Genomic DNA, 24,225 nt, shown 5'->3' on the forward strand with positions numbered 1-24,225 from the left:
CCCGAGTTATGGTAGAGGCTATAAATGTTTTATTTCTCAGCAAAGACAATATCAGGAAGTTTTCCCAGGTAAATAAAAATCCACCTTTCCAGAGATATTGTTGGTTCCACCTTTACACCACAAAGTCACTTAAGCTTGTGTTCAGCAATGGATCAGCAGTTAAATCACCACTTTTGGAAAAAATCCCCAATTTATAATCAGTGATGGAACTGCAGGACATATAGTTAAACCATGCTGTAAATCCAACTATATTATTGTGTATCATTTGAAGGCTATAATGTGGATAAAGGATGTAGTCCTGTTAGATAAAAATTAAAGTGTAAAAACGTGTTGTGGATGCTGTGTGATGCCAACACAGTCTCACGGGATTTCGTGCACTGTCACAAAATGCAATCTGTTGAGTCGTGTTCATAGACACGAATTTCCCTTTTTTCGTGTCACAGAGCACGACTTTCAATTAGACATATTTTAATATCTTTCATGTGTATAAATAAATATCACACAATCTGATGCGAATTCGTAGGCTAACCATTTCACTAGGTGACTCATTCGGGTAATGTTTCATGTACTAACACAAGTAAAATAAATATAAAAAAATTGACAAAATCGTGTCAAAATAAAAGTCACTGCAATGTTAAAGGGATAGTTCATCCAAAAATGAAAATTCTGTCATGAATTACTCACTCTTGGGTTGTTCCAAATCAGAATATTTTTCTCACAGAGAAAGATATTTGGATGATACTTGTAACCAAACAGTTCTTGGACCCCATTGAGGACCATGGTAGGAAAAATGACAATAGTAGTCAAAAATGCCCAAGAACTGTTTGCTGTCCTATTCTTCAAAATATCTTCCTTTGTGTTCAACAGAACAAAAAAAGATAAAGTATTTTTTTAACTATGGTAGCCAATGGTGGCCAAGAACTATTGGTTATAAGCTTTCTTCCAAATATCTGTCTCTCACAGATTTGGAACAACTCGAGGGTGAGTAAATTATATTTGGGTGAACTGTCTCCTTTAAAATACCTTGAATGTGACTACCTCATAGGTCATGATTCTGGGTAATTTCATTCCTAACCATATACTTAAGTATTCATAACCAATAAACCAGACGGAAACGGCCTTATGCTAAACCTCAACCTTAAACTTGATTGTGTGATGGATAATAAGGAAGTTCATTCTGAAAATATCTGCAGGATCACTGTTGCCTATAGGGCATGACATTTCTTCAGCTATCGCTTCCATGTTGAAAAGTTTATGACACTTATTAACGAAGACAGCACAACATAAGAGATGTGAAAAGAACACTATGAATACAATTCGTTATCATGTATAATGTTCTCATACATTAGAAATGTAAAACCTGTACAGTTAAATGTTGTTGATTGTACTGTATGTCAATTCCTGTCTCATTCTGGTGCATGTAAACATCTAATGCTTAATTCTTCATTGTGTTCATTCATTTTGTGAAAACAGCGTGGAGCATCTTTTATTTTTACTTATTGAAAGGTGGGTTAAAATTATGATCTAGCCTACTTCAGATCCAATTCACACAGTAAATATCAAGATATTGAAAACCATCCAAAGACATGTCAAGGTACAATTGTTTTAGCTATTTCCCTGAACTGTTCCTGAACTCACTGAACCTCTTTAACTCGTACACAGTGTCATTTGCATGGTAATGCTGATTTGCTGTCTATAAACTAAATACACGCTTTCATCATAATGTTGTTCAAAGGATACATCTGTATTTGCACTGGATAAAGAAACGGTTAAATCGTAGTCTTTGCTTCATACACGGTTGAATCCAATCTAATCTAACATTATATCGGTTTGTTGTGTTCATGTTGAAAGGCTCTAATAATCTGATAACTACAGTATGGTACAGTATGTACAGTAACAGACATGTCTGCAGCGGTACATGAGCTTTGTAAGTCTGATTGTAATGTACCAGCTCAATTCATTTGAGATAACACGCTTGTAGTGAAATTATCCAGTAAACAGAGATGATTTTACTGTATTTATTAGGATATTTTGACATCATATTGACATTGAAAATGATTTTAAACAATTACATCACATCGTAAAGAATTATGTGATCTGTAAGTCATGGAATCATATATTTTTTACACAACAGCTTTAAAAAACTAAAACTAACTAGTTACAGCAACTTACAACTAGCCAAAACTTAATATAGTAAGTTGAAATGATTTGTACAGACAATTTGATTATACTTAAAAATTTAAGGCAACCATCACCAGTGTTGGGTGTAACTAGTTACGAAGTAATTAGTTACTGTAATTTAATTACTTTTCCCTTGAAAAAGTGAAGTAAGGGATTATTCTTATTTTTCTGTAATTTAATTACAGTTACTTTTGATGTAATTAAACTAAATACTCTGTGTAGTACATGTGTGTGCAATAGTGGAATTGACATCAAAATTCAAAGTCTAACTTTAAAATCCCTGCTTTAATGTATAATTCTCACATTTGTAATACTTTAGTCAGTTAAAACTACTTTATGCAGTTTAATATTATTTATTTGAATGAATTAAATAAGCCGTTTCATGTCTATCCTTGAATCACTTAACTAATCAAGGTTGATGTAGGACATAGAAAGTAATTAGTAATAAGTAACTAAATACTTTTTGGAGAGAGTAATTTGTACAGTAATCTAATTACACTATTGAATATGTAATTAGTAACTAGTAATTAATTACTTTTTCAGAGTAACTTACCCAACACTGACCATCACACTGTAAAACATTGCTGTAGTTTTTGCAGCAGGTTTGCTAGTAACTTACTGTAGATTTAATTACTACTTAATATACTTTCCAATTAGTACTGTTTTCAATTACTTTAATCAAAATTAAAACACTTGACTTTTGAGATTCAAAATGAGCAAGAAGAGACTGGCATTAGCACAGCAACACTGCAAAAAAAGGACATTCTTCCTAAGCATTTTTCTCTTGTTTTCTTTAAAAATATGGAAAACTTCTTAAATTACGATACATTTACATAACAAAAAAGTGACCCAAGATATTTGGTCTTGTTTTATAAAAGAAAATATATAAACTAGGTAAGTTTATGCTTAAAACAAAATTGTACAAAAATCTACAGTAAGTTACTGGCAAACCTGCTGTGAAATTACAGCAAAGTTTTACAGTGCAGTTTTGGCAAGCGAGATTACAGTATGTATTGCTATTTCATTTATGGATCGACCATTACACGAAATATATAATTTTTAATAATATGCATTCATGTATTTGTAAAGAGAATCAATGAGAGAGATGAAGTAATTGATTAACGTTTCTCTTTCATTACGTTTATAAATGCTTTATAAACAGCATTTCACGGCATGAACAGATTTCTTTATCGTGTGGCCTATGTGTCGCGGCAGACAAACATTCCAAAGCTATGAAGCATTTCCAGGTTTGCTGATCACGTTACAAGGTATCGCTATTGAAGAAAGAATGTTGAACAATTTTATAGTCTGACGTCGAGTATTTTCACAATAGACGATCTAGAAGTTCTCATAGTGGTGAACAAAATGAGTCTGGTCCTGTTTGTTCATTTGTCGGCAAGCTTGCTCAACATTCTTGGTCAAACCGGGAGGACCACAGCTGAAGACGCCGACCTTTTCCACCTTGAATAAAAAAATACAGCATATGACTGTTGCCGGGATATAATAAATCATTAATTAACCAAAGAGATACTTAAGAATGATTTCCTGTGTGATTCAGTTATTATCCTTACAGATAAAGATGTTAGTTGGACGAACATCAAGTAAACTGTGTAAACGTTGAAATGTACCGACCTCGGGGTGTACTTCCTGTAGCGAGCTGAGAAAAGCCACAAAGGGTGGCCGACCGAAGTGGGTTATAGATCTCAGACCAGTAAACAAACTCCGGTTCCACACCTTCTGAAAGTGACGCTCGCAGACGTACTTCAGAAAAAGAGAGAGATATACGTTTTACAACTCATGCGTAGCTTCATATCAAATGCTAATGCTGTTAACCTGACTTCTTTATTCATCACGTTATGTGTGAGAAAATAATAATCATATTAAACGGACATATATGGTGCCATAAAAACATCTCAGTGGTGTTATCATTCTCAAACAATGATGGCCGGTTTCTCAGTAGGCTGAAATGTGGCGCCGGTATTTACCAGCATGGTGGTGCGGAGGTCAAACTTCTCAGCCAGCTGAGTGATGTAGATGTGCACGGACACCAGCTCATGAGTGTCCATCTCCTCCACCTCTCTTATGATGTCTGACACCCACTCGAACTGACGCTGAGTCCGTGTCACCCAAATAAAATACACCTGGATCCAGAATACATTAACGTAATACTTGAATCAATTGGAACCCCCTAAAAAAAGTGTTCTTCAATGAGTCGGCTTATACTAGACAAAGTTTTGACAGAAAGTTTAACAGATATGCTAGAAATTGGGATTTTTGCCGTTTTCTAGTAAAAACATCCTTAATAACATCCTTTAAACAAGACTCATTGACTTGAAAAGCGAACTTGCATTATAATTGAAATACATTTTATTTTTTTAACTTATGAAAACCTTTTTATTTTAAACATAGATCATTTATACAGTGCTTTAACTGTTAGTATGATGTTCATGTTGTTGTTACTCCAATGTTAGCTGTAAAATGTATGTGAAAATACTTAACATAACGTGTACTTGTCCCAATTACAAGCAACAAAATTTGCGTATGGTTAACTTTTAACATATATTAATACTCAGTTAAATCACATTTACTGTATGAAAAAGGTGCTTAAGTTTTTGTAAAAAATATAATAGAACAGGAAAATCTAGGATATGGGCGAAAAAAAAAATATCTTTAAGAAATGTAAATGTGCAAACAATTGCATCATTTTTTCGTGAGCCAATATGACATTAGTTTCCACTGAACGCAATCTATTTGCCATGTTATCTGACATGACGTATGTTTAAATGTTTGAATGAAATGAATCCAGATACGTTACATGTGCTGACTGTTGTGTAAATTGGAATTTTGTTATATTGGTTTATGATATAAACTTAAAGGGGTCATATGACAGGGCTAAAACGAATATTATGGTTTGTTTTAGATGTAATGCAATGTGTCTACATGATTTAAGGTTCAAAAACGCTGTATTTTTCACATACCGTGCATGTTTGTATCTCCTCTTTGCCCCGCCTCTCTGAAACGTGCGAATTTTTAACAAAGCTCATGGCTCTGAAAAGCGAGGTGTGCTATGATTGGCCAGTTCACCAGTGCGTAGTGATTGGTCGAATACTGCAAGCGTGTGATAGAAATGTAACGCTTCTTGCCATAATTGGAACATCAGGTTCCAAAGCAATTGTACTGACAGGTACGCCCACCTTACTTGCGTATACATTTGGGCGGTCTTAGTCAAATCATACCCCGAACTGATGTAGATTTGTGGGGGTGTGGTTACACGAGGCGTTTCAGGCAGGTCTGGATGAGCATTCGCTTTTAGATAGAATGCATCTTTTGTTCCCACACTTTAATTTTTGCAATTTTACGTGTCTAATACACTCATATGGGCAAACACGTATTCGCGCCATACGACCCCTTTAAGATAAGGCATTTTATGATCCTGCTGATGGTGATGTACCTTTTTACAATGAAATTTGCACTTGACAGAAGATTTAAAGACCAGGTCTTTTAAGATGGAGGCAAAGGGAGTGACCCCAATCCCAGCGCCCACGAGGACTGACACCTCATAATCCGTCCACTCCTGATGGCCCTCCCCAAACGGCCCGTCTAGATACAGCTGCAAAAACAAAAAGTGAGATCAAACAAAAAACAAAAGTCTATATACTGTATTCTTACCTTTGGATAGCCTTTGATCTCCTGGAGTTTCTCAGGAGTGTAGACCTCTCTGAGTTTGCTGGTCCAGGGTCCGACAGCACGGATGTGAAGGCTGAGGGTCTCCTCGTGTGGTGCGGAGGTCAGGGTGAAAGGGTGGTACTCATCTGTGCCAAGCTCCAGGCTTGCGATACGTACCCACTGTCCCGAGCGGTACACAAACCCTTGAGGTCGTTTAAACTCCAGGTATGTCACACCTGCAGATATTTATGCACTATTTCATTTTAAAGCTGACATGGTGAATCCAGTTTTGAGGAGCTGTATGAATTCACAGCCAGAGCAATCAGGACTAAACCCATTTCAGCACACTGTGACCATTGTGTCCAGGTCCTCGGAGATACACAGAGCTTTGTGCCGGATCTGAGACTGTGTGCAGTGTACCTGAGGGCAGCAGCTCGGCTTTCACCACTGGGATCTCCACCTTCTTCCTGTTGAGACTGATGAGCTTGTCCAGGAGGAAGAGGAGGCCGGGAGGGATCAGGTAGATGTGGAAGAGGGGTTGTTGGAGGAGAGCGTAGCTGCCATGGATCACCACCTGACAAATAAAGTGTTAAATATACTGAAGATTTAATATTGTCAGAGCTTTTACTTCATTAAGAATACAGATCTGCAATGGTGTTTCAAGATTTAATTCCCAAGGAATGCAAAAAATGTAGCTATGGCTTCAAGTCGCTTTGGATTAAAGTGTCTCCCAAATGCATTCATGTCAATAAAGACTGAAATGCAACTGATGCTGTAACGTAAATTATCAATGTGGTATTGAATGTAAATTCAATTATCAACTGTAGTGACAAAAATGAGAAAGCGTGTGTTATAGAGATTTTATTTATTTTTCTTCATTAATAACATAAAAAATTAAAAGCATTAATTGTGAATCCAATCATGTTTAACACTCTTAAAGGGACAGTTCACCCAAAAATGAAAATCCTGTCATCACTTACAAAGATTACTCAACCTCTTGTCATTTCAAACCTGCGTGGCTTTCTTTCTTCTGCTGAACACAAAAGAAGATATTGTGAAGAGTGTCGGTAACCAAACAACGGCGGAACCCATTCACTTGCATTAGTTTTGTGTCCATAGAAGTGAATGGGTACCGCTGTTGTTCGGTTACCAACATTTTTCAAGATATGTATCGAGATACATTTACGAGATACATTTTTCATTTTTAAGAAGCAAAATGATATTAAGATACTAAATTATTACGTATTGTAATGTTAGACACCTGCTGTGGTTAACATATTATTTCACGGAGAGCTGTACCTGGCACGGTCTTAAAAAAACAAAACATCCATTTCATCGGAAGCTCAGACCTGCAAGTGACGGACAAATAGGATCTTGAATAAGGTTCCTACCCAAATACAATGTATTTCTAATTTAATTTTAAAGTGAATCATTTCTCTTTTTTTACCCGTTGTCAGAAAAGACTCTTGGAAACAAACAGGCGAGGATGCTGAGGTCACTGATACAGAAGACGTACACATTGACCACGTGACCCAAACTATGTACAACTGGAGCACAGAAAGAATAAAGAAAGCAAAACAATGATTTACTTGAACAACTACACAATATTTTGATGGTAAAAAATTGAGATTGAGAAACTGCAGTACTACTCAATGAACCGCATTCACGTGTTCTCCAGCATTACTCACGTCATCATTTGCATAACAGCACTAACAACCTGTCTCTGAGCACGTCCACATCCAGAATTGACTCATACATTTGCTCATAATGTTAGATGGATGCTTCCTTATAACCGAATCGGTCATAAACTTCTTTATGGGCCTTTCTAAATGTTTAAGTATTCTCAAGTGGTGGTGGAAGATTTTGACATCTGACCTGAGAGTATGATGGCCACCACAGCCATGTGTCGGTGGAGGTCGATGGCAGTGTATTGTATTGTAATGTTAGACACTGTATCAAAATGTCAAATATAAGTAAGTTTTTACTTAAAACAGGAACAATATATACCAATGTGGTAAGAAAAATAAAATGTATCGTTTAACTTTCTTCTGTAACCTTAATTTAAGTTTTTTCTTACCCCACGGGCAGATTTTTAAATATTTTTTAAGCATTAACTTACTAAATTGTAATACTTTTTATCATATTGCTTCTCAAGTAAATGTACACTATGGACAAAAGTGTTGGGACGCCCCCTTCTAATAAACAGGTTTGACTGCTTAAGTCATTTCCATGAGCACAAATCTTAATGCTACAGCATTTAATGATAGTCTAGAGAACTGTGTCCGTCTAATTTTTTAGCAACCGTTTGAGAAGGACCCTGTGAACAAAGCAAGATTAAAAAAGTCATGATTCAGTCTAGTATTTAAGAACTTGACCGATCTGCATAAAGCCCAGACCTGAACCCAGCTGAACACCTTTGAGTCAAACACTCATCACCCAAAACCATCAATGAACAAATGAAGGCTCTTCCAAGGGTATTGTATTGTATTGCATTCATTTTTTTTTTAATTGGCATAACTGGAATAGATAAGCGTGTCATAGTGTATTTTGATTTATATTTGTACTGGACAACACATCAAAAATACTAAAACATTTTTTTTTTGCAGTTGTCTCTCACCATCACATAGACGAGCACATAGAGGTAATGTGTGACCCAGAATCCCCTGAAGCTAATGCGTCTGAAATATCGCGAGGCAAAGACGTATATGAAGGCGAAGATCAGGAGCAACAAGATCCCAGTAAGACCTGAATGAGACAAAGAGAGACAATACATTGTACGTCCACATATCATACATAAAAAGGATACAAGCTGTGGTTAACATATTATTTCACGGAGAGCTGTACCTGGCACGGTCTTAAAAAACCAAAACGTCCATTTCATCGGAAGCTCAGACCTGCAAGTGACGGACAAATAGGATCTTGAATAAGATTCCTACCCAAATACAATGTATTTCTAATTTAATTTTAAAGTGAATCATTTCTCTTTTTTTACCCGTTGTCAGAAAAGACTCTTGGAAACAAACAGGCGAGGATGCTGAGGTCACTGATACAGAAGACGTACACATTGACCACGTGACCCAAACTATGTACAACTGGAGCACAGAAAGAATAAAGAAAGCAAAACAATGATTTACTTGAACAACTACACAATATTTTGATGGTAAAAAATTGAGATTGAGAAACTGCAGTACTACTCAATGAACCGCATTCACGTGTTCTCCAGCATTACTCACGTCATCATTTGCATAACAGCACTAACAACCTGTCTCTGAGCACGTCCACATCCAGAATTGACTCATACATTTGCTCATAATGTTAGATAGATGCTTTCTTATAATCGAATCGGTCATAAACGTTTAGAAAGGCCCATAAGGAAGTTTAAGTATTCTCAAGAAGTAGTGGAAAATTTTGACATCTGACCTGACAGTATGATGGCCACCATAGCCATGTGTCGGTGGAGGTCGATGGCAGCGTCGAAAGGGATGTATCTGTTGAGAAACGTCTCCCTGCACAACGTTATCAGGTTACGGCAAACGGTTAACAGCATGTAGGGAAAGAGGAAGGAGATGGCGGCGGCAGAACCTCTAGATACCAGCACGCCCACCAAAGAGGTCTCGGGGATTCCACTGCCGTCGGCCTGCAAACCATAATCTACAAACATCGCTATTGGTTTGCAACCGTTAGTGTGGAAATTCAGTGTATTTAATTTTATTTAACATGGTGATATTCAACTACTAAATGAATTGACTTAACAGGTACAAATATTCACAGAGCAAATAATAGTGAAAGACTTTAAAGTCTTTAAACGACACTTACGATAGCATCTTTCCAAAGCTAGTCCAGCTATGATCCCGTACATAATGACAATACAGACGATGTGTCTTCTGTAGTTTTCTACGAAGCGTTTAAACTGTTGGATCCCGTGCTTCACTGGGTTCCTGTTGTAACGTTCTCTCTGAGGCTTTACGTAGACTTTGGGATTGTTTAAAACAAACCTAAACAGAGCAAAAGAGCGTATATTTTGTATCAGTTATAGTATTTGCGTAAGGTACCTGTGTTGGTTTAGCTTAAATAATAAAGCCATGGGTTTAAATCCCAAGGAACATACGGATAAATTGTATTTTGTAAGTTGAATTGAATAAAGTTATTCAGATTTTTTCATTTTTTGAAGAAAATGCGAGTGGTGCTTGTTTATGTAGAATGCGCTGTCGTGATGCTAGAGTGTTGATATGCGGTTGTTAAAATCCCTGTGAACAGGAAAGTTGCAATCGTTTTTACTTTTGTATTCTGACACATTTCCGAGTGACAAGGAATTTCAAAGGAGAAAATTAGTGGGCGTGGCTTGCGTTTTTCACTGCGAATTGATTGGATGTGTATAAACAGCATTGATTGCATTGATTTGGAAATGAAACTGGCAGCAGACTGACAGTGGAAGGGGAGGAGTTAAAGGATGCTTCGGTCAAATTGGCAGCAGACTGACAGTGGAAGGGGAGGAGTTAACAGATGCTCCGGTCAAGCTGTCTAATTTACGTCATTTGAGATGGATAGTCATTTCAAGGCGGAAGTGCATTTTCAGATTTAAACTGAAGATTATGAGGGTACATGAATTTGAAAAAGAAAATGACCCACATTGATAAGCTATTTACTACAAACGCTGCAATATTTCATGAAAAAATAAGAATTGTCATTTTTAAATTCACTGGGACTTTAAGTGTTCTTTAAGCGTTCCTGTGTAGCTCAGTTGGTAGAGCATTGCGCTAACAATGCAAGGTTGTGGGTTCGATCCCAGGGAACACACAGTGATAAAAAAAGATATGTATAGACTAAATGCACTGTAAGTCGCTTTGGATAAAAGCATCTGCCAAATGCATAAATGTCAGTACAATTGCTTTGGAACATGATGTTCCAAATATGGTAAGAGGCGTTACATTTCCGTCACACGCTTGCAGTATTCGACCATATTGACCAATCATTGCACACCTCGCTTTTCAGAGCGATGAGCTTTGTAAAAAATCTGTGCGTTTCAGAGAGGCGGGGCAAAGAGTAGATACAAACATGCACGGTATGTGAAAAATACAGCGTTTTTGAACTTTAAATCGTGTATACACATGCATTACATTTCGATAATATTCAATCGATAATATTCGTTTTAGCCGTGTCATATGACCCCTTTAAAGATGAGCGCCCAAAGTTAGTTCAAGAACATGAAAAGGTATAAAAGACAGAAGAATCAACAGCCACCTCGGATACTGCCTACCATCACTACCCCGACACTCAGAAGCCCAGCTGAAGATAAGAAGTCCAGAAGCTAAATACACCTTTGATTGAAACAGTAATTATCCTATTTAATACTTTACTTGTTGAATATTATATGCCTTTTCATACTGATTTGTTATATAAAAGAAAAAGCAACCAATTAAAAGAAATTTAATTGATGACAAAACTGCCTACCTAGGTTTTCATTTAGTGTAGTAAGACTTCAAGTTAGGCCCTATCACAAAAGGAAACTTCCGACCAAACTGTAAGTATTTGAAATGCTTATAATTTAGTCCGGACTTATTTAACCCAACCTGAGAAAAATAAATAATAATGTAAAGATGAAGGTACACACCATAAAACAGCCCTCTAGATGTTCTAGATGTCTAGATGACCGTCACAACAAAACGTGGGTTCATTTATACATAATGTGTGAACTTTTTACACGGACCCTTATTTATCGTTTTTTATATTAAACAACACAAAGTTTGCATTTACATTTATGTTTATTTGGATAAACGACTTATGATGGAATACTTTAAAGTAATACAAGTAAAAGCACACCTCCTCCACCTGAGGGCTTATTCATGTACTGTATGTATCACAGAGCGGGACGAGCGAGTAATGTGCTGTTGTTTATTACTACAGTTTTGCTCAAATCTCACAAATGATCGCTTCTATTCCCTTTTTTATAACACATAGTAAAGCAATAAAACGTGTTGTCACCAGATAAATCTATTCCAGACAATTCAGACGACTGAATTGATTTGATACCATCAAAGAGGAAACCTGGCCGACGTTATGTCACAAAGTGGCATCAGTTCCCACAAAAGCTGATTGCCACATTTCCCAGCGAGCAAATGACAGGTTTCTCAAAGGCTTAAATCTCACACCCCGCTGAGTTTATAATGGCCATGCGCATGATACAACACGCAACATAATGCAACACATGCTCCTTAATGACCGCAACAGACATGTTATATCTTAATGCCTCACTTCTTGGTCTGTCTTTGACGAAGTTCGTGGACCTGATGCCCCTCAGAGCTGTGAAGATCTTCAACTGCTGGAGAACTAAACAGAAAATCAATATTAACCTCATGTACACTCATTCACTTTTAAGTTTTGCAGTAAATGTTTTTACCTGTTTTTCGCAATGAAGGATATGCGCTGTTGTTTGGCTAGTTTTTTCTTACCAAGTACCTCCATGCCTGTAAATGCATGCAAAAGAGTGAAATTCAAAATGTATGTGTGTTAAGAAAAATAGAGTAATGTCTCCTCTCTCATGTAATAAATCTAGCACACATTATTTGTTCAACCTTTAATATTGAGTTGAGCTGAATGGTCTCGCAGTAAAAAGTGGAAGTCCTCCCAAGAGAAGTGATCTTTGTTGTCAAGTCCAGATGCCTGAAGCATAACCGCTATACCATCATCAAACTGACTCTTAGACAGAGCACCGCCAGAGATCTCAATGAAAGACCTGCACACCAGAGAGAAAAACTCTTTCAGAATTTCAACTTTTCGTTCTTGAAAATGAGATATGGTCTGCGTCCGAAATTGCATACTGTGACAGCATGTACTGAATTTGAATGAGTACCTACCTAACGGCTGTTAAAACAGTACGTTCTATATAGTATGAGTGGGAGTAGTATGAATACATTTCGGACACACTGCGTCCGCCGTGTTTTATGGTCATGTGACCCGCATGCTCTTTGACCTATGACACGTGAGCGTTGATAAAAACATAATTTAGTCACGAGAAATTCAGTTATTGGCACTTACAGTAGAAACGGACGTCCACCTTGAAGTTTTCCGCTATATTTATTTGATTTACTTTGAAATTTGACCGTTGCTCAGCTCCTGTGGCATCATGGGATAGAGAAGTGTCCATCCGATCCACACTCACGAATGTCGGCGGAAGTAGTAGACCATCCGGGTATTTCTCGCCTACTGTTTTTTGCATACTGCGGTTTCGGACATACTATTCATGACTCATACTCATTTTCGCCTACTATATAGTATGGAAGTACGCGATTTTGGACACAGCCATGGTGAATTGTTCACAAACAGGAAGTGACATCAGATCTGACCTGAGCAAGGAAGAGAACTCCTCCTTAGACAAGAAACCGTCTCCTTTAATATCGTGCATTGAAAACAAAAGCTTAGATTTTTCCTCAGGTGTACCTGAAATGGAGAATCAGAGAAATGAAAACAATTGTAACTGTAACAGTATAGCAATAAAATCCCAGATCAACCCAATCATAATAATCAAAACAACTTGTTGTAAAAAAGAATTTTAACATTGTCTCGTAACATTTTCAGGGGGCAGAAGCTAACACGTGTCACATTACACAATGTAACATTTTTTTAAGTTGTGTTTCTTTAGGAAATTTAACACGCTGAATACGAAAATCACATACATTGTTTTTTTACCATCGACGGTAATCACAAAAAAAAACACTTTTTCTACATTTCGGTATTAGGCTATTACAGAAATGACAAGGTATTGGAATAACGCTGAGCTCAAAACAACAGTTTAACATAACAGTTACTAAAAATGAGTCGTTCAAGACTTCAGAAGTGTACATTTGATCGTTTTTGTCTTTTATGACTAATACTGTCCTCACGAACCAAGTTCCAGACATAGTCACCCATCATAGCTTCATCTCACCTTCCCTGTGCTACAGACATTTCTAGAATTATCTGACAGTGACAATTGGAAAATAAATTTTAAAATATGTGAAAATTTGTACACTTTTTGTTTACAGTATTTGCAATAAACCAATATATCGCAATTAATGACATAAGCTCAAAATTTACTTGAGCTCAGTGTTGGGTGTAACTAGTTACTAAGTAATTAGTTACTGTAATAAAATTACTTTTCCTTTGAAAAAGTAAAGTAAGGGATTACTCAAATTTTTTTCTGTAATTTAATTACAGTTACTTCTGATGTAATTAAAGTAAATACTTTGCGTAATATTTGTGTGTGCAATAGTGGAATTGACATCAAAATTCAAAGTCTAACTTTAAAATCTGTGCTTTAATGTATAATTCTCACATTTGTAATACTTTGGTCAGTTAATAAGAGTACTTTATGTAGTTTTATATTATTTATTTGAATGAATTAAAAGAGCCTATCCTTGCCTATCCTTGAATCACTTAACTAATCAAGGTTGATGTAGGATATAGAAAGTAATTAGTAATAAGTAATTAAATACTTTTCGGAGAGAGTAATTTGTACAGTAATCTAATTACACTATTGAATATGTAATTAGTAACTAGTAGTTAATTACTTTTTCAGAGTAACTTGCCCAACACTGCTTGAGCTAAATATACACTTAAATATTGATGCTACAAGAATTGTGCAAGAACTATAAAAAGGTCAAGTGAATCAAAAAATGTGTTACACTGTGTTATTATTAAGATTAAACACCTTACCGGTCATAAAAATGACGATGACATCCAGGAACTCCTGAAAGGAGATGTAGCCGTTGCCATCCTTGTCGGCTAGTGTAAACATGGACTCCACAAAGAGTGAATCAGGCTTTAGACCGAACACACGGGCAAATTCAGCGTGTGTGAGTTCACATTGTAAAGCCTCTCGGGTCCTCTTGCTAAGGTCTCCTACATCACTTTTATCAATATCCAAAACCTGGAGTCGTAAAAACATATTTTACATGCTGCCTCAATGGACTCAATAAAGTCAACACACACTTACTTTTGCAAAAGCGTGTTTGAAGAATGTCTCCACAATCTTCTCTCTCTGTTCTCTGGTCACAGCGTCGTTCAATATCTCTCTCTCACTCATTTCCGTCACGTTCAGACTCTGAATTCTGCCATCCAGCTCGGAGCGCAGGTGACTCAAAAACTCTGACCTCTTATTTACGTCATCAAAGAACAAAACCTGGCAGACACATCGAATAAAATATAATGCCATACTGAGCATTTGTTGACTGAGTAAGAAAGTTACTCGCTCCCTACCAGATCATATTCTTTGGGGATCTTCAAGAGTAGAGCCCGGTGCAGGTGGTCATTGGAAATCAGTACATCCAGGTGGTCTTGGTTAAACAGGTTATGGGATGTCAGAGATCTGCTCTCATAGAAGACCTGGAACACTTTCTTCTCATTGAAGGCAAGTGTGACCTGTTGTGGTGTAGTATTGTGACCCAGCCATTCTTTGGCTGTAAATGCAATTCCAAAAACAAGAAAAATGAACAGACCATGATTGGCCGATTGAGCCAATGTGACAGGGTCGTGTGACTAACCCGCAATTCCACGTGTGGGTTCTTCATCTCTGGTGGAACCTCTGAGTTTCTTCTGGAATCGTTTGTATCTGGCTGACCGGAGATGAGCCACCACACAAGCCACTATGAAGCTCACTGTCAATGAATGACATCATCGTACATTTGTTGAAAAATGATTGGCAGGTAAATGCATTCTTTTGTAATAGGGCTGCACAACAATGAAGAAATAATTCGATTGATATGTGATACAACAATGCTTTACGTCTGACTATACATAACTTTTTGAAGTATTAAAATTATTCAGTTATTGCAAACCATTGCAATATATGTATTGAGATATGCACATTTGCAATATTTCACTAATTGTAATATATCGTGCTGCCCATCTTTTTTTTGTGGTAAACCGTTTTAATAAAACTGCTGTAAATGAAACAGTTTGCAAATTTGTGTCAACAATCAATCATAGCTAAGTATTTATTAAAGTTTTATTATTTTATTTTTCAATTTCAAATGTGAATGTAAAAACTAATTAAAGGGTTCGGCTAAACAAATACGTGACTAATTTTGAACAACAACAACAACAACAACAAAAATCCATCATTTCAAAAACCAAGGAAAACCAGACAGGGTTGCCAGGTTTGTTTTTTATGCCAATTGTGCTACTTTTAAACTGTTTCCTCCATCAGCTTTTATTCTCAAGGTAGAAAATACTGTTTATGTGTCTATGATTACTACTATAAAGTGATTTCCAAGAAGAAATTGTGTTCCATAACAGTGATTGTAAAATATGTAAGATATGACTGGCAACCCTTACTCCACATCAAATGCAAACTATGCAAAAACCCAATTAACAAAAGAAATGTGTATTATCGTTTTAACACAGCACACCACAAAATAATAAAGTGTGCTTACCAACGGGAAACAAGAAGAGCACAACCACAGTTATGCCAAAACCAGCTTTACTACTGCTGTCAAAAAAACTCATAGACGTAGCCTGTGTGCAGGGGTAAAGATCGGAGGCTTTCATTGGCTCAGGCTGGGGGCAAGGATCATCTATTTAAAAAAAGCCCAAAATGATTAAACTCTACCATTTTTATAATATGCATTCATTATTGCTAAAGGCTTGTTACCGTTCACCCAGAAGAACACGTTCTTTTGAATGTCACCCTCCTTCGCACGGGTGACATCTAGGAGAACATCGTGAAACGTGGTGTTACGTATGGCTTGGATCTCCTCTTCACTGAACAACCTGAGAGGGATGAAAATGACTATTAATACATCACAAGATGATGCTTTCAAAGCTCACAGAAATATCTACAGTGTAACATTTAGGGAACTCATTGGAAAACGTCCCACCCGTTTTGTCTGTTCTCAAACCAGAAGCGATCGGCGTTCCTTATGCGTTCAAACTGGTCCAGGATGATGGCTGAGAAGACTGGACCTGGTCCGTCCTTAGCTTCTAGAAGCCCGCCAACAAACAGCTCCAGTCTGGAAGTGTCATTCTCGTACAACTCTGCAAGCTCCTTCAGCAACTGCAAAAGTGTAATGTTTAATTTAACCACTAGGCATTCACATTTTTTACATTACCTTTGCGAAAGTTGCTACAAAGATTAGCATGTTCATACCTGTGTATTATTCAATTTGGGGTTGATCTCCTCCCACGTGTCGACCGGCCGAATGTTAAAACTCTCTCTGACCTGATTATAGCTGGGCAGCCCGAAATCACGCCCCCTCTGGATGGTCAAGGCCACTGCATCCGATCGTGAGAACCGCAGGGGCCCGTACATATAATCTGATTGAAAAACAGCACAGAAAAGACGAATACTCTTCAGTCAGGTCCCACACATTACATTAGCGTCTGTAAAAAATAAAACAACCTTTCAAATCCTCCACCACGATGTTGTCCTCTCTCTCAGCGATCTGAGAGGCCATGCCCATCACCAGCTCATCTACATCCTGACCGGACTGAACATTTGGGTTCTACAAGAAAGAGCGTTAGACATTGTGTATGTGTATAAATATCATTCATTGTAAATACTGTATCAGTAACATTTATCAATTTTACAAATTTAACGATTTATCAATGCAAATGCATAATCTTATCTAATCATATGAATATAAATGATTAAAGAAAACCTTTAAGTAAGGCCACCACCTTTGAAATTGTAATTATAAGTCAAACCAAACCCATTTGTTAAGACTCACATTTCGGCTCCAGAAGGCATTGCACAAACGCAGACCTGTAGATTTACTCCCATCTACATTCACTGCATTTTGATAGTGACACGTCCTGTTCCTGAATCATAGAGATCAAGAAGCATTCCAAAAATTTTAGATACAATTAACTCTTTGCCCTATCTGTGTTTTTAAAAAGGTTGCCAGGACCAGCATTTTTGATCATTTTTACAAATCTTTGCTAGCCCCAAGAATATTTTCTTCTACTGTATATGAACATTCAATATATCAAGCGCAACCCCAACTGTGTAACAGTAAAAACATTTTTTAAGAGTTAAAGACTGACCCTGCGTCAGAAATCGCCTAATTCCATACTATATAGTAGGCCAAAATCAGTACGAGAACAGTACATGAACAGTAAGTCTGAAACCAAAGTGTGCAAAAAACTGTGGGCGAGAAATACCCGGATGGTCTACTACTTCTGCCGGGATTTGTGAGTGTGCATTGGATGGACACTTCTCTATCCCATGATGCCAAGGGAGCTGAACAACGATCGCATTTTAAAAGTTAATCAAATAAGAATAGCAAAAAACGTAAAGGCGATTGCCCGTTTTCAAATGTAAGTACCGATAAATGAATTTTTATAACGTGTACGTAGACTACAGGTTGTTGTTAATACGTCATAGGTCAAAGAGCATATGGGTCACATGACCATAAAACATGGTGGATGCAGTATATCCGAAATATATTCATAGGTACTCCCACTCATACTGAATAGAAAGTACTGTTTTAACAGTCGATCGGTAGGTACTTATTCAAATTCAGTACGTACACGTCACAGTATGCGATTTCGGTCAAAGTCAAAGACTATATGTTTATAATTTACTCACTCTCCTCATGCCATTCCAGATGTATGACTTTTTTCAAATTGGTTCTTGCATGTATTGTGACAACCAGCAAGCAAATTAAATTATATTTTTGAGTAAACTATTCTTTTAAGAATTTCATCTAATATGGCATATTTTCATTGGGGATTCTGGAAATATACCTTTTATAAACACCAGGCGGTGCAAGAGTCAGTCCAAACCTGACGGCAGCCGCTTCAAACTCTGCAGAGATGCTTGGATCCACATATTTTTGATAACCTGCAGAAAGTGAAATGTACTGTATTACAGCCTTACACACTCTTGGCATTCTCTCAGACAACTTCACAAGGTGCATTCTGGCAAAATGTGTCAAGACCTAAAGAAGTTTGCACCTATTGGATACTTACCTTATATTCTTTCATTCCGTATGTAAAATATTATGTTATTATTTGAGAATGAATACTATTGAAGGTTATTCTAGATTTATTATGGTTAACCACATTTATTACAGTTAAAACACTCACTGCAGTAACTTTGTATTTTGACAGAAGTTGCGGTTACCACAGTACATTTTTAAGGGACTCAACAAAAATTACATACTTGACTTGTTTTAACCTGTTATGACGTAGAGGCCAAGTCCATGTTGCCAACTACATTACGTAAAAGCCACAAGATATCTTTTAACAAACCACAGATTAGTCTCATGCAGCCAGACTTCTGACCTGCAGCATGAAGTCTGGCCCGCTTTGTTGCTTTATCTGACCTGCTTTTATGTGTTGTTCAAGTGGATGGTTATCTGAATAGTCACCACAACAATAGAGCGAAGTAGAAACAAATTACTGAAATACAATCAATATAAATTATGGAAATTAAGTGGGTTCAGACCTAGAAAGTTACTGTGGATAAATGCACCTGCTAAATGCTTGAATGTAAATATGGACGACTTGCAACTAATTGCATAAAACAAACGTTTTATGCCATCATTTTCCTATGAAAAAGTTGAAATTTTATTTAATCGTAATTTTTTAAGGCAAGAAGATTTGCACAGGTAATAAATAAAATGTACTAACACCAGTGACAGTGGGATCAGTCCAGCGTCCTCCATCTACTTTAAAAACACTTTAAAAACGTAAAACAACGTAAAAAAATGTTAAAAACACCTTAAAAACGCTTTAAATACGTTTTAAAAATGCTTTAAACATGCTTTAAAAAAACGTTAAAAACACCTTAAAAACGCTTTATATACGTTTTAAAAATGCTTTAAACATGCTTTAAAAAAAACGTTAAAAACACTTTAAAAACATTTAAAAAATGCTTTAAACATGCTTTAAAAACCGTTAAAAACACTTTAAAAACGCTTTAAATACGTTTTAAAAACGCTTTACACATGCTTTAAAAACACTTTAAAAATGCTTTAAACACGGTTTTAAAAAACTTTTAAAAAGCTTTAAATACGCTTTAAATACATTTTAAAAACGCTTTACACGTGCTTTAAAAACGCCTTAAAAACACTTTAAACGCGTATTAAATGCGCTTGCTACATCTTTCTGCTTTCACAGGCATATAAATGTAAAAAAAACTGATCGAACATAAAATCCATTGTGACCGCCCCTCCAGACGGTCAGTTGGTGAAGCGTGGGTGTGCCGTCTGAGGCAAAAACTAACCACATTGCATGTCCACATTCACACTCTCACAGAGGAAATTCTTACCTAAATAAGAAGGAACTTGAATTCCCAGATAGGCCGGCAGCCACTCATAAAATGCTATATTCTAGAAAAAACAAAAGAGTTACCAGAAATCCAGAGAAAGATGTTATTAACCGCGTTCATAAAAAGCATTCAACGCAACAGAGTTCAAAGGAAAGCCGGCGCAGTACATTATGCCCTTCCAAATTGGCACCTATTATGTGGTGTGACTCAGTAATTCAGGACTATTTGCTGTACCTGAAATGTTGCAATAACCGTCTTTCGAGCAGCTTGGAAAAGCTCTTCGTCTGACCATGACGGGTGTTCCTCGTGCAGTTTGGAGGCCAGGTGATTGTGGTAACGAAACCAAATGATTCCCTCGATGACCGAGAATATGTTCTCATTGGCCCAGGCATTTCCAAACTCTGGAGACACGCAAAACCGGCACTTACAAACCACACTGCAGACTACTGTACACGTTTAACATTTCAGTGAGTGCTATGCGAAAGACTTTCATTATTGGTGGAAATGCTCCTATTGTGATTTGAGAGCATCTATTAAACATGTAAAAATATATATTCATATTAGTTGCTTTTTGATACAGAGAAATAAAATGATTAAAATAACAGTCAAGTTTCAATGCTAATTCATGTAAAGAGAGAACTGTACACAGTTCAATTACGGCTTGTTAGTATGACAACTGTCTGTTTTACAGTGTGTACCTGGTTTATCAATCACTGGGTTATTATGTTAAGCAATGATTGTGGCACATTAGGATTAATTTCCACACCACACCTCAGTATCTGCCTTGTGTTATTTTTTACAACTGCACATTGTTACGAGTTTTTATTGGACTGCAGGAGTAAATAAATCTCAGACTGGACGGGACCGAAATTTCCTGCTTCAGAAACGTACGCCAAAAATGGTCACAGATGCTGTTCTAAAACTGAGTTTTAAAGGGATAGTTAAAATGAAGAGATAGAAAACGCAAAGGAATAGAAAAATGACAATTCTGTCATGAATTACTCCCCCTCAAGTTGTTCCAAACCTTTAGAAATAGATTTGTTTGGTTGAACACAAAGAAACCTTTGGAACAATGTTACCAACTGAGATTTCTGGTGCACCGTTGACTACCATAGTAAAGAAAATGATTGTCATTTTTTTAGTTCCGTTGAACACAAAAGAAAACATCTGAAAGAATTGAGGAAAACAAGCAGTTCTGGGGCACCTCTGACAACCATTTTAATGGTAGTCAATGGTGCCCCAGAAATCTCAGTTGCTAACATTCTTCCAAATATCTTTCTTTGTGTTCAACAGAACAAAGACATTTATACAGGTTTGGAACTACTTGAGGTTGAGTAAATGATGACAGAATTGTCATTTTTGGGTGAACTATCCATTTCTCTCTCTCTTCAAAAGATATGTGCAAAAATCGGCTGGAATCAAACCTAAACATGCAAAATATTGATTTGTGTACAGGCAGAAAGCTAAGTTTTTAACACCTCATTTGACATATATAAACCAGGACCTTTCACCTGGATTAAACACAAAACAGTCCTTTGGTATATTATTGATTGTATGGTAATAAACAAATGTTTGTCTTACCAAAGAGCTCTTGTGAACTAGGGCCTGTTGTGGGGTCCGGTGCGCTCCACATGAGATAACTACTGTTGCTCCGTCTGGGCATATCCGGAGAAGAGCCCGAAGCCAAAAGCCCTCTGGAAAACATTCTCAAGGCGTCACACCAAGAGCTGGAGGATCCGTAGATGGAGCTGCCATCCGTCCATGCAGTCACATGATTCAACTAAAAAAATGATGGGGTAGTTGAATGTCAACTGAAGTACTGTAAGGTTACAGGGTCTCCACATACACATGTCCTGTCATTTACGTTACCTGTGCGCGGGGGTTGTTGGGACTTTTTCCTGTGCTGTCATCCCATGCTGCTCTTTGAAATGGAAGCAGGACTGGTTTTGAGGAGTTGGAACCAAAAACAGGGTCGTCTTTTTGGACTTCAATATGCATGAACTCAGGGGGGCAACCGGGTCGTCGGGATTCTGAGATCTCGGACCATACGTGATAACCTAATAGGTTAACAAAAAGCATGTGCAAACAATGCATTCAAATAATTTCCTTCTGAATAAATTTCAATAAATTGTAACAGTCCGGAAGTAAAAGTCACATTCATTTTCTCCATGCGGAAATTGTTTTTAAAGATAATAACCTTGAAAGACAAACACACCATTCACTCAAGATTAGCAAAGCAGAACGCAGCAAGCAGTCGTTTCCTACACATCAGTTTGGAGTGAAATGTGTTTGAATTTGATCATGAAATAGACTTTTTGAGAGATTTTACGACGAATTTATAGCCATTATAATTGGTTTACAAATCACAAGTCATCCAAGTTGACCACTGCACTTGCTTGCCAGTGATACGCGGAGGTTGCCATGTCCTCATATGAAATTTAATAGATTCTACAATTTTGTTTTTTATTTCTATTTTTAATAAAAATAGTTGTTTGTCCTACATTTTTGTTAATGCATTTTAGGCCTATAGTTACAGCCTATTTAAAAAAAGTTTCAGCCTATTTGCGCCTTGCCCATCCCAGTTTATCACAATACCAAAAATCATCTTTGCAGCCAAAAACAGCCAAAATAATTGCTCTCACTCGCTGACATTTAAACACTGTTTGTCTGTATCATTTTTTTCATCTGCAGCGTGCCTTGCTTCCAAGTGTTGGCCTTATGAGCCTATAAGATAGACATGTGTATAAATAAAGCTTCTTTGTGGCACTCTAAATCTTCTACTATAGCATTAAAACTTTGGTTTTAAGTTTAAGGTACTTGAAGGCAAAATACTTTCAGAAACTGTGAAACCATGAAAGACTTGGCTGTGTTTCAGTCAGCAGGTTGCATCTTGAATCAATGAAGGATCACTCACCGAAGGCCACAGAGAGAACAGTTCTGTTTTTGTGGGACAGGAGACCGGACTGGCCACTCATGGCAGTGTTGCTAATGCGGCGGGGGTTGGGCAGGTTCGGCTCCTGTCGGGGCTGATAAACTCCATCAGCGTACTGCGCCGGCAGGAGGCGCACTAGAGCTGAATCTGCAGGAGCAACAAGGTCATCTTTAGAAATCAGTTCAAAGTTTTTTTTTAAGATAAATGATTACTATCCCACTCACTCGCTGCCCCTCGGCCATGATATGCCAGATTATTGTACCACCCGTCGGACCTCTGAACTTCCCAGGTAATGGCAGAATCGGCACCTGTTTGGTACAAAGCAGGTGGATCAAAAGCAATTTGGCAACAGTTTTTTATGTATGTGTATGTAAAAGCAGGATACAGAGTTTCAAAACATTTTAGCAGTTTAACTATTTGTATATAGACAATTATAAAGACATAAGTAAAATATAATATAATTTTGCAATAATATATAATATAATACAAAAATAAATATGTTATTGTATTCACTTTACAATAATATACTATAAATATTAAATTGATTTATTATATAATAATAATAATAATAACTATAACAATGATGTCTTATAATTTATTACAATTACGAAATAATAATAGAATTCATCATATTTTTAACATTACAAATTAGCATACCAATTTAACTCAATACTGTAACTGAAAATAAATGTTATAATAAAACATGCGCCCTGTAATGCGAGCACTGGAGCCGACTCCACAATCAAAATGATGATTCATTTTATCCAAGCATGACCTGAATATGTTTTAAAGATCTTCAAATAAAGGAAATCTAACGTTTTGTAACCAAACCTAAAATAGTGCAGGACATCTATGTCATTATTATTTTGTTTGAACTTTTAACGAAAACTTATTTCATTTTAAGGTTTAATTTCCAATGTGTTGACAGACCACCGTAAAATAAATAAATAAACAACACTGTACTCACAAATAGCTCTATAGAGAACAAGCAGCGCAGTTAAACGTCTCCAGAGGACCTCAAACAAACCCATTCTTGCGAACCAATGAAGCATCTCGCCACCTGTGCAAGAATGCGCACTTCAGAGAAAACACTACACACCGTTCTGTACTGTGTGTTACAGAAACAGAAAGTGAAGAACAATCATCAATCAAAGAAATGCAAAACACAAAATAACAGCGTTCAACTCACCAGTCGTTG

At 36.9% G+C, this 24,225-nt stretch overlaps 1 protein-coding gene across 1 annotated transcript; it reads right to left on the bottom strand.

Annotated features, from left to right (window-relative positions):
* Window positions 1–2,075: 2,075 nt before the first annotated feature.
* Window positions 2,076–24,223, bottom strand: duox (dual oxidase). Its single transcript, XM_057329423.1, has 33 exons — window positions 23,995–24,223; window positions 23,252–23,335; window positions 23,010–23,174; window positions 21,965–22,152; window positions 21,677–21,875; window positions 20,330–20,496; window positions 20,096–20,156; window positions 18,568–18,664; window positions 17,550–17,640; window positions 17,222–17,324; window positions 16,970–17,136; window positions 16,701–16,876; window positions 16,475–16,593; window positions 16,257–16,397; window positions 15,366–15,479; window positions 15,082–15,281; window positions 14,819–15,004; window positions 14,539–14,752; window positions 13,191–13,284; window positions 12,420–12,580; window positions 12,245–12,311; window positions 12,100–12,174; window positions 9,664–9,842; window positions 9,268–9,498; window positions 8,840–8,939; window positions 8,692–8,741; window positions 8,465–8,592; window positions 6,268–6,421; window positions 5,851–6,083; window positions 5,633–5,791; window positions 4,167–4,322; window positions 3,814–3,942; window positions 2,076–3,642 (listed from the first exon to the last, which is right to left on the bottom strand). The coding sequence occupies exons 1-33, from the start codon at window positions 24,077–24,079 to the stop codon at window positions 3,520–3,522; spliced, it is 4,596 nt and encodes a 1,531-aa protein (XP_057185406.1). The 5' UTR covers window positions 24,080–24,223; the 3' UTR covers window positions 2,076–3,519.
* Window positions 24,224–24,225: the final 2 nt, after the last annotated feature.

Source organism: Triplophysa rosa, linkage group LG3 (assembly GCF_024868665.1).
Source record: "Triplophysa rosa linkage group LG3, Trosa_1v2, whole genome shotgun sequence".
Classification (NCBI taxonomy): domain Eukaryota; kingdom Metazoa; phylum Chordata; class Actinopteri; order Cypriniformes; family Nemacheilidae; genus Triplophysa; species Triplophysa rosa.